Source organism: Ailuropoda melanoleuca, chromosome 18, assembly GCF_002007445.2.
Source record: "Ailuropoda melanoleuca isolate Jingjing chromosome 18, ASM200744v2, whole genome shotgun sequence".
NCBI classification, from domain to species: Eukaryota; Metazoa; Chordata; class Mammalia; order Carnivora; family Ursidae; genus Ailuropoda; species Ailuropoda melanoleuca.
The window spans coordinates 15,102,932-15,119,380 of record NC_048235.1 but is presented as its reverse complement, the minus strand read 5'-3'; the positions used below and the strand labels follow the sequence as shown (position 1 = coordinate 15,119,380).

At 44.7% G+C, this 16,449-nt stretch overlaps 1 protein-coding gene across 7 annotated transcripts in view; it reads left to right on the top strand.

Moving 5' to 3' along the window:
• Window positions 1–16,449, top strand: part of FAT1 (FAT atypical cadherin 1) — a 123,304-nt gene that overhangs the window by 2,981 nt on the left and 103,874 nt on the right. For 6 of the 7 annotated variants that reach the window (XR_004621886.1, XR_004621887.1, XM_002920677.4 and 3 more), the window contains exon 2: window positions 10,718–13,997. Coding sequence is in view for 5 of the 7 variants with exons in the window: in XM_002920677.4 (XP_002920723.1) it covers window positions 10,736–13,997 (3,262 nt within the window). In the remaining 2 variants the exon portion in view is untranslated. Of the gene's footprint in view, window positions 1–326; window positions 346–10,717; window positions 13,998–16,449 lie in introns of those variants that run through there. The other variant, XM_034647472.1, reaches the window with a different exon arrangement.

The following is a 16,449-nucleotide window of genomic DNA, read 5'->3' as shown; positions in this document are numbered from 1 at the left end:
GGGAACTTGCGGACCGGCTCCGGACTCGGGCGGCGGGGACGACGCGCGGGGGCGGAGGGGTGGGAGGGGATAACTGGCCGCGTGAACCGCATGGCAATTACCGAGCCAGAGCCGCTGCGAGCCGGCTGCGGGCGGCGGCGGCCCGGGCTGCGCGGGTCTGGTCCTGGAGCCGTTGCTGGAAATCAGAGCGGCGGGCGAGGGCGAGGGCTTCCGCGGCGCCCGGAGCTCGGAAACTTCGCCGCCGCGCCCCGCTCGCTCCCCCGGTCTCTCTCTCGAGCCTGCGCACGACTTAACTGACCTCGCCCCCGGGTTAGTTCTTCAGTTTACGAGACGGTGCCGGCGTAGGTGAGATGAAAGGGGCGGCCGGTAGCCAGAGAGCTGGGGTCCTGGCAATGGAGTCCGGACTCCTAGCTGTTTCGTGTCCCGAGGGAGCGCTGCTCTGAGGTTAAGCACTAACTGGTTGAACGTGGATGGAATAGGTGCGATTGATCAATTGCGGGGCCGAACCTTTGCAAAAATGTGCTGCTTACTAGTTTCTTTCTAGAAGAGAAACTTGTAAGGTCTTTTTTTTCCCTTTTTTTTTTAAGAAAGGGATTCTCAGTCTTCACTGCTTTTTCTTACGATGCTGTCTTCCAGGAAGCTAACTTTCTGTTGTCTCCTGAGATTTTTTTGTTCCCACTGATGTGAATCGCAGAGCTTTGAAAACGACGCAATTGTATGCATTAGGAAAGTAAACTCAAGTATTTTTTTATGCATTTAAGGGTTTTGTTTTTTTGTTTTTTTTGCATGTGTATGAACTACGGTTTCATTAAGTGGCTTTTGTTAAACAGCTCTGGTGCTTGGTAGATTTTATTTTCCTTTTTTACTGGATATTTACAGTCACTATTAAAATCGGAAAAAAATTAAAAGGCAAATGATCTTCATTTATCTTTAGTAAAGGCAGCTCCTTAAGGCTTTGTATGTTCGGACATGGGTTTCAGTAGTTGGAGTTATCTGCACTCGGTAAAACTAGGCTGTGGTAGTATTATTTCCATATTCTTAGAGTTGTGATTGATACCCAGCATGTCCAGTTGTTAACGGTTATTCATGAAAATGTGTTTCTGTAGTTGTATAGGTTAATATATATATATATAATATAGGACATTTGGCTTTATCTTTGAATTTTAAAAGGACAGCTCTACTTCCACAACTAGAATTATTATTCTTGTCTTTATTGTAGTATTAAACTTTAAGACGGATTTAAAAATACTTGAAGTGTTATATAATTGAAAAAAATTGATATAACTCTAAGTGAAGCCAAACATGGCATTTAACAAGCTCAGTGTAAGTTTTAATTTGAATAAAGTGTGCATGTGTGTACCCATTTCTTGAAAAAGGAACATCTTAAGTGAGCCAAAATCTTTTGTTTCTCTGAAGGGAAGCAAGATTGTTAGAGGACTTAATGAAAGCATTCAGGCCACCTGTATAGTCCTTGTGTCTTTTATTTAGTCACTAGAAGTTCCCCCAGTGGGTTATCATAATGTTAATAGCTCATTTAATCCATGTTGTGGACAGGTGCCAGAAGGGGAATCTGAAAATTCTGTGTGAACCAACACTGGTTTCGTCCGAGCTCCTGCCTGTCTCGTGCTTGTCAGTAGACTCAGGCCCTGAGCCACCTGTGAAGCGCCTGTTTCTTTGACTGTTAGACGTGAAGGGATCTCAGCGGTTCTTTGACCTCCTATCAAGTCCGCCACCACCTGTTTTCCACCCCAGTTTGGCTGAGTTTACATAGACTCAGTAAACTGAATCAAATTAGTGCATTATTGTTGCATTAAATGTTGTCTCAGTGGCCTAATTTGTGGCCTAAAGGACCTGACTTAATAGCAGGAAGCCATAAGGCTAGGTGTCTGTTTAATCTTTATGAGTGGGAAATTGCAGTAGGTAAGCTTTCTTTTGACCAAACTATATAGATGATGAAGCCAAACTGTATTTTTTTTTTGTCCCACTTAATTGGTCAATTTGCAGGTGTTAGTTTATCCTTAGGCACTGGAAAGGAGTTTTTGAAATGAGTGATTCAGGTCATTCAAGATCATTGCCACTTTGTCTTCTGATTGCAAAGTGTAGTGTGTCAGATGAAGAATCTGTATGCTTCATATTTTAAGGTTTTTAAAAATCTTACCTTTAAGTCCCAGGTTTAAACGTACTGCCAAAATTCTTGCTTAATCCCAAAGGCTTATTATATGTGTGGATATATATCTGTGGTTAAATGTCTTTTTACAAACTAGGAAAACCAGGCGATATTTAATCCTTATCCTTCATAGACTGTTGGAGCAGAGAGCTTCATATTAAACTCTGCATCACAGAAACTGATCTGGCATCTCCTATAGCCAATTTGGAAGCATTTTGAGGTGGGAGTGACCCCTTTCTCAGCTGCTGGAAATCAGAGCCATCTCTAGGGCAGCCATCTGCACTGTTGTTACTGGCCTGGTGTTGCACCTGGAGTTTCTGTTAATTTCAGAAGGCTGGATGTGTATTTTCCCATGTTCCCCTCCTTCCCTCCCCTCCCCTGCTTGAGCCCTGCCTCCAATCTCCATCCATTTATGGACTCAGCAACTGTGGCTCTCCTCTGTGCCGAACACTGGGCTGGACACAGGATACAGGGGGACAGCGCTCATTTCCTGCCCTCGCGGAGCTTGCAGTCCAGTGGGGGAGAAGGACAAATACGCGGTCGGTTATATCCAGCATGATAGGAACAGGGTACTTGATCCTAGCACCTCAGTGAGCTGGGCAGGGGCGGGGAGGTGGATATTAGGGTGAGTTCTGAGGGGAGAGTGAATCAGAAGGGAATAATTCAAGGACAGGAAATGACGTGTATGAAGCAAATCGTAGAAACCTTGGTTGTGACATGATTTGTGGCATGCTGAAACAGACCATGTTATCGTTAGGAAAATGGTGGGTTGGGCTTATTATAAATGCCTCTTCGATCCTGTTTTTACATGACTTATGTTTTACCCTGTGTGTGTGTGTGTGTGTGTGTGTGTACACGCATGCGCGCATGCAAGTAGAACATAGGAAATCCATGACCTGGGCTTACATTGGTTCATAGACAAGGAGGATAGTTTTTTTATGGGGCAGGTGTTAAGAAGGGAAGGAAAAGAAGAAATGTAGAACACCGAGATGACAATAAATGTGAGGACTGAAGGGCAGAAAAAACGACGTTTAGCCTGTCTTTTGGCGGGGGATGGAAAGCTTGTAAGTTTAGAGCCTTCACCACTAGGTGGTGTCGTGTGTCCGGGACAGCTTGGTGGTTCCCAGCCTTGGGAAGTAGGCTTTTTTGGTTTGAAATAGTAAATTAGAGATTGAATTAGTAGAGTAGGTAGAGGTAAAATTATCAGAAGTCTTTCATAACAAGGCTTAGAAGAATATACTTAATAACCAGGCTAAGGGGAGACACTGAATTTTTGCAGACTGGGGACTAATGTTGCAAAGAAGTTTTCCTGAGATTGTGATTGTGGTTGATAGGCTAAGTAGAAAGGGGGCCAGAAAGCGGGAATACCGGAAAGCTAGGAAACACTGTGCCCGAGCAAATACAAATAAGAACTAGGTGGCAGCAGCAGAAACAGAAAGGGAACAGTTTTGAGAAATTGAAGGGGGGAAAAATGTCCAGTCTTGATAACTTTAGATACGGAGGTTTGGTAGTTAGAAATAAAAGATCAGTGTGTGTGTGAGAGGGAAGTGGTGGGGGCAGGGTGGGGAGGAGACAAGTGTCTCCCTGGAGGGAGGAGGCTATAAAGATTTTAGTACAATCTGTAGCTTTCCAAATAAATGGAACCCAAGGATTAGGTGACTTCCTTGAATCCACACAGTTGGTTAGGGACAAAGACTGGGCGAGATCACAGTTTTTGTCTGCTAGCCCCTTTTTTCTTATTTGATTTCTTAGGTTGCAAGCCTGTGTTATTTGTGATTTCGGAGGTGGTGAAACTCTTCCCTGGCATAGAAATGCGTAGTGGAATCATAGAGTGGAATGGCTGATGTTTTGCAGCTGGGAGTGGGTGAAAGGCTGGGTCCCGTAGGTCTGATGGTATCTCAGGAGGGGTGTTCCCACTCTTGAGGGAGGTTAAGGCTGGAATGGGGGTTTGCAAAGTGATCCTTTACAGTCAAGGCATCGTGGGTGAGGTCTTTAAGGATGATGCCTTGTGCATGTGTGAAAAGAGTCGGAAGACAGAAGTTTGTCATGACAAACATGAAGAGTGTTGAAGAGAATCAGGAAAAGTTAGTGTCGTTCATGGCTTACGTGTTGTGGATTGCCGTGTGTTAGGCAGTGTGTGACACGGAAAGGACACAGCGGTATTGGGGAGGGTATAAGGAGTGTGACATTGAGTCAGGGAGTGCTGAGAAAAGGGCATCTGATTCGACATTGGCTTGTGACACCAGGAGAAGTTGTTTGTGAGGCCCTGGAGAGCCATTGAGGGGAGAAACGGCCTCTTTACAGGAGACAGAGGTCAAGGTAGCCCTGAGCACATATGTTTTTAGAACTTCGCCTGAACAAGAAAGAGAACCCTAAGGTGTGCGTTTGAAGGAAGTGAAGGTTTGAATGTTTATTTTCAAGTAGGGACAAACCTGTGTGTGTGTGTGAAACGGGCCTGTTGAAGGGGTCATTTGAGTGTGATGCCTGAGAGGGATAATTTAGGGAAGAAATTTTCTAGCCTCACAGGGTGTCTTCATTTGTAGCTGGGGTGGGTCCCATCTCTTCTGAGAGGTGGGAAGAAGGGAGAGTAGGGGAAGAGAGCATTTTAAGGAGAGGAAGAGGAGGGACCCTCTCCCTGGTGACTTTGCATTTTCTTACCCTGCAAGGAACGTTCACATTCCTGATCCATTATTAAGTGAAATACCTGTACGTACACCTGAAAATAACTATAATCATAATTTGGCTGGTAGTAAAACTTCACTAATTTGGGAGTGGAGGGTGTGGCTAGTGTTAATTGCCGGCTGCCCTGCCAAGGTGATGTTTAAGTGATTGCTGTTTGCAGAGGAAAATACATGAGGTGAGATGAGCTTAAATCACAGGGTAAACTGTGTTTATGGAGCTTCTCTGAGCAACGTTTGCCCTGGAGCGTGGGTGAGGAGAAAGTGGTTGGAGGGTGAGTAACAGGTAGTGGTCATGTCTTGTCTGTAAAAAGAGGAGAGAGGAGTGAATTGCAAGGCATCCGTCCCCAGCCAGAAATGTACACGCCACCGGTGTTCTCCTGACTTGTCTTTAATGTCACAATAGCTCAGAACAGCCAGAGACTGTGCTCTTCAGATACCCATAGACGTGTTTGATAGATTCATATGGGAAGCAAATTACATAGATTTTCTGTGGAGGCTCCTTAAAAATTAGGAGGTCTCTTTAACTTTCTTAAGGTTTTATGTCCTGAAAAAGAGTTGTAAGGTGCTGAGGGGAGAGACGTGGAGTTCTCACTGTCAGTATTGGTAGTTTGGAGACCTCTTGGAGTTAAATTAGAATCCGTTGTTGATCATTTGAAGGCAATATTTAAATGAAGTCATTGCTAGAGTAATCAGAACTAACAACGTGCAGAATTACCAGAAGCAGTTAAATGATACATACCAAGCTTAAGGCTGCTGTTCCTTTCTGGATTCATGGCTGGGCCCTCCACCCCTGTATTTACTGACCGACGTCCTAATATGGCTTATAAAAGATGTGGTATGCACCCAGAAAATAAAGAAGACCCAACCCATTAATTTTTCAGTGGCATAATGAAAACTTTTAAAAGTCCTGTTCATGGCTATTATAATTTATGAGGAAAATGATTTTTTTCCCCTCCTGTCAATGTTGTGAAGCTGCGAATTGGTCATAGCTGAATAAAAAACAGACTTCCTTAGTAGGAGACAATCTTTTTTTTTTTTTTTTTACTCTTATTAAATGATTTTAGAGGCCATTAAACATTTATTTAATATACAATATTTTAAAAAAGTCACTTACGTTTCATATTTTCTTTGACTACTTTGTGACATTTTTCTTTGAAAATGTAGGTATCTTCCCTGCAGTTTAGACATCTTCAAAAATACTTTAAAAATGTGACACTATTCAAACTGAACATTAAGCTCTGAATGAAAGTAATAAGTTCAACTCTAGTGACGCTGTTCCTGCTGCTGATACAAAGTGGGCGTATGTGGGAGAACACGCTAAGGGAGAACAGAGAGCTCTTCGTGCGAATATTTTTGTGGATTTTGTCACCATACGTGGAATTGATACTGTTTCCCTGTGGCGTGGAGGACTAATGGGCTGTTAAGAACTGGGACCTCTAAATAATAAATGTGTAACATTTAATAGAATTTATGCATGTGTAATGCTGCCTCCCCCTCATCCTATCTCGGGAGCGTATGAAACATTTCTGAATCTTCATCTTTAGATCTAAGTATTTGAATTGATGCAGTTACGTTCTCAGTGCCGGGGCTGGGTTCTGTTTTGTGAAGAATGTGTGGTCACAGTCATTGACTTGGAATAGTTGACGTGAAGGTCTCCCTAATGAAGAAATACGAGCGTGTTAATATCTGATTTCTACTAGGAAAATTATTTTTCTCTTATTTATGGATTTTCAGAAATCTGTGCTAAAGATATTTCAGCTGTGGACCTGAGGCCCTTTTCTGTAAGGGCTGAGCTAAGTAAACACTCTTGGTTTTCACTTTGGAAAATGCATAGAAATCCTAACTTACTGTGAGTTCAAGGACTATGATCACCTTCTAAATATCAAAGTGTGGCCTTTGGCTAAAATCATGTTAATTTTCATAAGCATGAACTCTAGGTAATGTACTTTTCAGATGAAATGGTACTAGTATCTTTTTTGGGTTTTTTTCTTCTCTGTTAAACATTACAGTTTGTTTTGCAGAGAGGACCAGCCACCGTTTCTTGGATCATGGCATTTTATAGCGGAACCTGAGTTCACAGTTCTGGGTTCCGTTACAAAAGGTTAACGGTATCTCCTACTTAAAAGTGGGTTTCTTTTCCCTCCTAATCAAAAGGATTGCCTTTAACAGTTGATTCTGATCACAGCGGCATTCTGTCAGCCATTACAGCAGAGTCCGTTCTGGGGTGGGAAAGGTTTCTGTGATGAGTGTGGTCCGGCTTTGAGGCGTCCCTGAGCAGAGCTGGCGGGGGGGGTTTGCAGAAGGTGGTCCAGGCGCGGGAATGGGGCTGTTGGCGGGGGGGGGGGGGGGGGGGGGGGGCCCGGGGTCGAGTGGCTGAGCTGCAGTGGGGAGAGAGCAGACGCAGTAAGGCGATGTGTTGGGTCTTCCCTTGGCCGGGGTTTACAGGCTGAGAGGGCGTCCAGGGCCAGCCAGCAGCGCGTGCCGCAGCGCGGGACCAGCCAGTCCTTATGGGTCGTCTGCGCATCCTAATGTTTGGCTTCAGCTGTTCAAAGACTGTTGGACCTGTCCTGTCTTTACCACGCCTCCGTGTCCGTCTCCTGTGCTGCTTCTCCTCCTCCGTCCTCCAAATCTTGGGGGCATCAGGGCTGTGTGCTTGGTTTTCTTTTCCTCCCCATCTGTGTTCTCTCCCTGGGTGATATGATTCAGTTTTGTGGTTTTAAATATCTTCTGTGTTTTCGGCCGTTCTCAGATTTGTGTCTCTAGGCTGGACCTCTCCCACACCTCTCCCTGCCCATTTGAAATCATTACTGGGGTAACAGTGGGTATTTCCACCTTAACTTTCCAAAACTGAACTCCTGATCTTAATCTCTAGATCCTGTTCCTCTTGGTGAGTGCCTGGCAGCTCCATTCTCCATGCTCAGCACCCAGTCCTGGGAATCTTGATACCTGTCTCCTTTCTCCCCTCTGTCTCCTCTCACTCCCCCCCCCCCCTTNATCCAGAATTTGACTGCTGCTCCCCACCCCCAGCACTAGCATTTCTGGGCTAAGCCACCAAGGCCTGTCACCTCTATTAGTGCAGCAGTCTTCTAGCTGCTTAGTAACAGTCTTATCAGTACTAGTTCACGAGTTGTGACGAGTGGACCAGAATAATGTGAGATGTGAGCAACAGCGGAAACTATCTTCATGACTTTTCTGTAAATCTAAAATCCTTCTAAAATTAAAAATCTATAGGAAAAAAATCTCCCTTACTGCTCTCCCCCGACGCACTGTGCCCCTGCCACAGTGGTCTCTGCTGTTTCTCTGACTCCTGCTTCTCTACTGGAGGTGATTTGGAGCCCCAGGGAACATTGGCAATGTCTGGAAACGTTTTTTTTTTTTTTGGTAGGGGGTGTGTGGTGTGAGATGGAGAAGATCCAGCAGGCTTTTAGGGGGTTCAGTCCAGGATAATACTGAACGTCCTAAAATGCCTCCTGGGCCTTTGGAATTTAGGGTTCTCTCTTTCCCTTCAGGTTCCTGACCACAGTCTCCTGCCCTTCTCTACTTTCTCCTTACTGCCTCGTCGTCAGTACTGGTGCACACTGTTTGCTTGTTTCTCACCGGGAAACATATGTCTTCCATGAGGATTTATTGCTTAGTTTGGCTCACTTTTGTATCCCCGGCATCTAGAACTATTCTTAGCACATAGCAGGGGTTCATTCAATACTCACTGAATAAATCAAATAATTGGGTGAGAGGAGTGAATGAATGATAGACACAGATACCATGCAGCTATGCTAAGAAATTCAGAAAAGGGAAAACGTAACGTGAACATTCCCCCAGCTGCCTATTCTCTGGAAGTTAACCACTGTTGACCGTTTATTTTTTTAATCCAGAATTTTTCTGTTCAATTTTCAGCACATTCATGTCCTGTGCCCACAATTCATCTCCCGTCCCTTTTTACAAACATAAATGGGGTCAGTTTCGCTTTGCCAGTTAACATGTCGGACGATCTCCACATAGCAACATAGAGAGTGCTGTCTTATTCTTTTTAATGACTGCATAATCTTTTATATGTGGAATTAAGCAAAGATAATTGCTTACAATAGAATCTTGGCATAATACTTGTAAAGTAGATAGCAGTAACAAATCTTGTAAAACAAAAGACAGTGCTTGTTTGACAGCTTTTTAAGTGTTTTTAAAAGCACTGTTTATATGTTCAAATACATATACACACATACACATTGTTCCTAGTTTGTAAATGCCTCAGGATCAGGGATCAATACCTGTAGGTTGAATTGAAGTTTTCCCTTGTTTTGATAAAATTATTGTATCATGACAAAATTAAGATTTCTCTGAATATTAGAACTGTTGACCAAATGAAGAGATCACTTGGGGGAGAAAACCGTTTTTCTTATTGTTTAAATGATGTTTATTCTCCTGGAAGCCAAAAATCTGTGTCCTCTCCGGGCTTTCTCCGCTGAGGATGTGGCGTGACGGCTAAGGAGCAAGGCAGGCCAGCTGCAGCGTAATTCGTAATTCGGTATCCGTTAAGCTGCTTCTTGGTTTGTCCTATCAGGACTCTCCTTTTCCCTCATGAGATGACTGATGGGCAGAGTCGGCAGTGGCACAGGTAGGATACTCTAAATTAATGCCGCCGTGCCAACTTGGGCTGGCCGTTCAGCCAGCCTGCGGTCTGCTGCCGCTCCCGCCTTCGGGCGGGACCCCCGTTAGCGAGTCTTCACCCGAGGGTTCCTTTGCCAGGGCGCGGCTGCCCTCTGCTGAGTACCGGGACGTGTGGTGAGGCTCCGTTGATTGGTAAGGTGATTTGTTGGCGTGTAGAGGAATAGTTGGTCTGAAAATAATTGTCCTGGCCACCCGGCAGGCCACTGGCCTTCCTTCCCACGTTAGAGGCAGCCCTGTCTCAAATGCCCCCTTGCCTTCCGTCTCACCCTCCGACCTTCCCGGAGGGCCCGCCATCTTGCTGCATTGATCGGGCCCCTTCCGTGTGTTGAGCTTAGATCCTTTAGCTGTGTGTGTACGTGTGTGTCTTGTATTCAGTTGTGAACACTGGTTGTTGATAGCAGTGGTGAGAAAGCATTGATGCGGTTGGTGAAATTTGCTTTGCTGACTTAGGAAAAGTTCTGTTTGACATTAAGCTGCTGGCTTCTCATTTGTAAATGGACTCTTTTTTGACTCACGTGCTGTAGAAGTGACCTCAGTATCAAAGTGATGTAATTATGTTATAATTATTTTAATACCCTTAGGTAGTTCTGGTGCTAAACAGGACAGTAAACCCTGACATTTTGTAGGGAGTGAATTTAATTACTTTCATAAAGAAATAATTTCATGATAAATTTTGAAAGGAGATTACACAGTGTCATTATGGGAGGTCATATGAAACCACCTTTCAGAGTTTTTGTTTTAAATTCATTGTTCAGAGCTTCTTGGGCTTAGAATACTATAAGTGGCATTAAATTTGTGAGCTTTGGGGCATTTATTTTATTGTGTGTGAGTAAACCTAAAAAAATGTTTGTCATCTTCTTTTGTTAACAATTGGTTATATTTGCCTTGAAGATTTAAATATAAGAATACAACTTAGTTGTTTGAGTCGGCAGTCTTTGATCGGATGCTCCTTCTGATTAAACTGGAGTCATCAAATATGAGAAAAAGATTTTTCCTAAACTTAGTAATTCCAGACATGTTAGAGGTATTGATACTTGGGAAACAGGAAAAAAGCCTAATAACTACTGCATGTATTAATATTTCATGCAGATGTACTGCAATACTTTATTAATCTGTAAGGTCCCAGACAAACTAACAGAACAAATTCACACTGTTTTGTTTGTTTTATTTCTTTGAGGTCATGATTCTTATTTCTTTCTTGTTCTAGGTTCCTGAGGGTTAAGCGATGGGGAGACCCCTGGTCTTGCTTCCACTTCTGCTCCTCCTCCAGCATTTTGGAGATGGTGATGGAAGCCAGACACTTGCCCAGATGCCTCTCCAGTTTACGCAGTTCCAGTACAACGTCACTGTGCACGAGAACTCTGCCGCGAAAACCTATGTGGGGCATCCTGTGAAGATGGGTATCTACCTTACAAATCCACTGTGGGAGCTAAGGTACAAAATTGTCTCCGGAGACAATGAAAACCTTTTCAAAGCCGAAGAGTACATTCTTGGGGACTTTTGCTTCTTAAGAATAAGGACCAAAGGAGGAAATACAGCTATTCTGAATAGAGAAGTGAAAGACCATTACACCCTGATAGTCAAAGCAGTTGAAAAGAATACTAATGCTGAAGCTCGAGCAAAGGTCAGGGTGCAAGTGCTGGATACAAATGACTTGAGACCGCTCTTCTCACCCACCTCGTACAGTGTTTCCTTACCTGAGAACACAGCCATGAGGACCAGCGTTGCAAGAGTCAGTGCCACGGACGCAGACATAGGAACCAATGGAGAGTTTTACTACAGTTTCAAAGACCGAACAGACATGTTTGCTATTCACCCAACCAGTGGTGCAGTAGTTTTAACTGGCAGACTCGATTACGCAGAGACCAAGCTCTATGAACTGGAAATTCTTGCTGTGGACCGCGGCATGAAACTGTATGGAAGCAGTGGTATCAGCAGCATGGCCAAGCTGACCGTCCACGTGGAGCAGGCCAATGGGTGTGCTCCCGTCCTAACGGCGGTGACGCTGTCCCCGTCAGAGCTGGACAAGGACCCAACATACGCAATCGTAACGGTGGATGACTGCGATCAGGGTCCCAATGGGGAAATAGCTTCCTTAAGCATTGTGGCCGGTGACCTCCTTCAACAGTTTAGAACGGTGCGGTCCTCCCCGGGGAGCAAAGAATATAAAGTCAAAGCTGTGGGTGCCATCGACTGGGACAGTCATCCTTTTGGCTACAATCTGACGCTACAGGCTAAAGATAAAGGGACTCCTCCCCAGTTCTCTTCTGTAAAAGTCATTCGTGTGACTTCTCCGCAGTTCAAAGCTGGCCCGGTCAAGTTTGAAAAGGATGTTTATAGAGCGGAGATCAGTGAATTTGCTCCTTCCAATACACCCGTGGTCATGGTGAAAGCCACGCCTAGTTATTCTCATTTGAGGTATGTTTTTAAAAGTACACCCGGAAAAGCTAAATTCAGTTTAAATCACAACACTGGTCTCATTTCCATTTTAGAACCAATTAAAAGACAGCAGGCGTCCCATTTTGAACTCGAAGTAACAACAAGTGACAGAAGAGCCTCCACCAGAGTCTTGGTTAAAGTCTTAAGCGCAAATAGCAATCCCCCTGAATTTACCCAGAGCGCTTACAAGGCATCTTTTGACGAGAATGTGCCCATTGGGACGACAGTCATGAGCGTGAGTGCCGTAGACCCGGATGAGGGTGAGAACGGCTATGTGACCTACAGTATTGCAAACTTAAATCACGTGCCGTTTGTCATTAACCATTTCACTGGTGCCGTGAGTACTTCAGAAGACTTGGACTACGAGCTGATGCCTCGAGTTTATACTCTGAGGATTCGGGCGTCAGACTGGGGCTTGCCATACCGCCGGGAAGTTGAAGTCCTTGCCACGGTGACTCTCAGTAACTTGAATGACAACACACCCTTGTTTGAGAAGATCAACTGTGCGGGGACGATTCCCAGGGATCTAGGTGTGGGGGAGCAAATAACTACCGTTTCCGCCATCGATGCCGATGAACTTCAGTTGGTCCGATACCAGATTGAAGCCGGAAACGACCTGGATCTGTTTAGCTTAAACCCCAACTCTGGGGTGCTATCCCTAAAGCGCTCGCTCCTGGATGGCTTAGGGACCAGGGTGTCCTTTCACAGCCTGAGAATCACAGCTACAGATGGAGAAAATTTTGCCACACCGTTATACATCAACCTGACCGTGGCCGCCAGTCGCAAGCCAGTACACTTGCAGTGTGAAGAGACTGGCGTTGCCAAGATGCTGGCGGAGAAACTCCTGCAGGCGAATAAGTTACACAGTCAGGGAGAGGTCGAGGATATTTTCTTTGATTCCCACTCTGTCAATGCGCATGCGCCTCAGTTCAGAAGTACCCTTCCAACTGGCATTGAGGTAAAGGAAAACCATCCAGTGGGTTCCAGCATAATTTTCATGAATGCTACTGACCTTGACACTGGCTTCAATGGGAAACTGGTCTATGCTATTTCTGGAGGAAATGAGGACAGTTGCTTCATTATTGACATGGAAACTGGAATGCTAAAAATTTTATCGCCACTTGACCGTGAAACAACAGACAAGTACACCCTGAACGTTACAGTCTCTGACCTTGGTATACCACAGAAGGCCGCTTGGCGTCTCCTAGATGTCAGAGTTCTGGATGCCAATGATAATCCCCCAGAGTTTTTACAGGAGAGCTATTTTGTTGAAGTGAGCGAAGACAAAGAGATAAATAGTGAAATCATCCAGGTTGAAGCCACAGATAAAGATTTAGGGCCAAATGGACATGTGACCTATTCTGTTCTTACAGACACAGATAAATTTTCCATCGACGGTGTGACTGGAGTTGTTAAAGTCATGCGCCCTTTGGACCGGGAAGCCCAGCATGTGCATTACTTAAAGATTGAGGCCAGGGATCAAGCGCGAGAAGAGCCCCAGTTGCTTTCCACTGTGCTTTTGAAAGTATCATTAGAGGATGTTAATGACAACCCACCTAAATTCGTGCCACCTAATTACCGTGTGAAAGTTCGAGAGGACCTTCCAGAAGGAACCATAATCATGTGGTTGGAGGCCTATGATCCTGATTTAGGTCAGTCTAGCCAAGTGAGGTACAGTCTTCTGGATCACGGAGAAGGACACTTTGATGTGGACAAACTCAGCGGAGCAGTCAGAATTGTACAGCATTTGGACTTTGAGAAGAAGCAAGTGTATAATCTCACCGTGAGGGCCAAAGACAAAGGGAAGCCGGTTTCTCTGTCTTCCACTTGCTATGTTGAGGTGGAGGTCATTGATGTGAATGAGAACTTACACCCACCAGTGTTTTCCAGCTTCGTGGAAAAGGGTGTCGTGAAAGAGGATGTCCCTGTTGGTTTCTCCATAATGACAGTGTCTGCTCATGATGAGGACACAGGAAGAGACGGGGAGGTCCGCTATTCCATTAGAGACGGTTCTGGTGTTGGGGTTTTCAGAATAGATGAAGAAACAGGTAAATATGTTATTACTCTGGTTTTCCTAAAGGAAATCTCTGCCCCGCACTAGCTGCTTTACCGTTCCCTTTTGGCCTCTCAGGGCTCAACACAGAAGTTGCGTGCGTCCTTTTTGTCCTTTCACAGGTGTCTCTGTGCGTAGTTAGCAATGAGTTTGGAACCAAAGGAACCTGAATGACTTGGCATAAAATGAGTTTAAAAAAACAAAAACAAGCAGGGGAAAATTGACGTCATCACCACTGATACCGGTCTTTAAGTTTGTGCTCTGTATTATCAGAAGCATCATTGTGGTTTCGCTGTAGCTTTGCGAAACCGTTCCAAACTGCACACTTAGGACAGCCCCTCCCACTGCTAAGATGCCTTCTCGAGATGGTGGTACACACCTGCAAACCAGTGCCGGGCACAGAGAGAACGCTCTGCTGGAGCTTCCCTGATGTGGGCTGCTTTCCTTAGGAGGTCCTCCAGGTTTTGTTTGAGAGAGAAGCAAGGCAGTGCAACGTTGCATTGAAGGGACTTGGCTCTTTCAGGGTGATCTTGACAGGTTAGTTATCTTACTGACACTGACTTCATCTGTAAGATGGGGACACTCGAAATGGCTGCAAGATGAATGGGAGATAGAGTGAAACAATGTGGGAGGGCTGCCCAGCATGTGTTAGAGTCTATTGGTGCCTTGGGAATGATAGGAATGCTTTGTTACGCTACTCTTCCCCCTGGAATAAGAGCCTAAAACCAGAACATCCAAGACAGCCAGTTGAGGCTAGAGTGTGTGTTGTTTTGCACTTTGTTCAGATCTCTCATGGAGCTGCTTTTTACAGAATGGCTGTGTGTCTGTCTGCCCAGTGGAGTGTGAACCTTTGTCCTAGTTTGCTGAGGGCTGCCCTAGCAGAGCGCACAGGCTGGGTGGCTTAAACCACAGGCATTGATGGTTTCACAGTTCTGGAGGCTAGAAGTCGAAGTTGGAGGTGTTGGCATGGTTTTCTCTGAGTCTTTTCTCCTTGGCTTGTCTTCTCCCTGTGTCTTCACACCATCTTCCCTGCATATGTCTGGGTCCTAATCTCTTGAAAGGACGCCAGCCCTGTTGGATTAGGGACCACCCTGATGACCTCATTTTATTTATCTCTTTTAAGTCCTTATCTCCAAGTCAATGTTCTGAGGGATTGGGACTTGAACGCATGAATATTGGGGGACACAATTCAGCCCCAAACCATCTTTCAGGACAGGCTTTTAGCTCCTGCCTGTTCTGTCCTCGGGCCTAGCAAGAAGTACCAGGCATGTAGAAGCTGCTCATTAAATGTTGAAAGAATGAGTAAATTAATGATTATTTTGGCTTTGAATGTTGGCCCTCTGAGAATGGGAGTGGAAGAAAAAGGAAATTGGGTAGTAATCACAGTGCCGGATGAACTGCCTGCCATAGATGGAGTTCAGTTTGTTAATCTCCTTGATGTTTCTTTTAGGAGCATATCCATTCTAAGAAAAGATGCTTTTCTTAATACATTGAAACTTTAAGTTTATATTCAGTAATACCACAAATAAATTCTTCAGTTAATACCCACCCCCCCAACCATGCCTACATCTGATGTGTATAAAGTACAAGAAACATATAATTATCCTAGAAACGAGTTATTTTAGAGGCTATGATATTTTTAATGTACTTTTGTTTTTTCAAGGGGTTCTTTTTCTAATGAGTTATGTACCACTCACGTGTGTTAGATGTATTTATATACCACTTGTCTAAAATACCAGAAAAAAATTTTTTTATTTAGAGATTTATTTTTTGTTTTTAAATTTCAGTGTAATGTATAAAATGCCCCATTTTTGTTTTTACCTTCTGCCATTTAACACCTTCAGTCAGATTTCATGAGATTGTCAGTCACATGACATGCCGTGATTAGCCTTCTGTAAACAACTTTGCTTTCTGTGTACAAATCAGTGTCGACGGCGTAAGAAATAAAACCATACACTAGGCAAAGGACTTTATTAACCTTGTTTCACACTGAATTCCCAGCCTTCTTCAGCTTCATTAGCTGCAAAGAATGAATTGTGTCTAAGCAAAAACTGAAAAGAGCTGCAGAGTCCAAGGGTTTGGGCTTAAAAATATGAGCGCTCTGGATTTTATCGGACCCCTGAACGGCATTTTACAAAGGACGTGCTAACGTAAAATAGCAGTTGCCAGTCACGTCTTCAGGTTCTGTCTCCTTCGGACGTTGACTGCGTTCACTTTGCTTTGTTCTTAATTCTGCCCGCGATCTGGGACGTCCCCGTCATCCTGGTCTCCCGTAGCAAGCGGTGCTTTTCCGTCCACAGGTTGTGCGGGCGGAGTGGCAGCCCGTCCTCCTGAACTGGTCAGACTGTCCGCACCCGGTTGCTTTGAGATGCTGGGTCGCATTTCTGTCAGGGGCAGTGTCTCAGCAGGGTCTGTCACGGCCCGTGGTCACTGCAGGGGACGCTGGC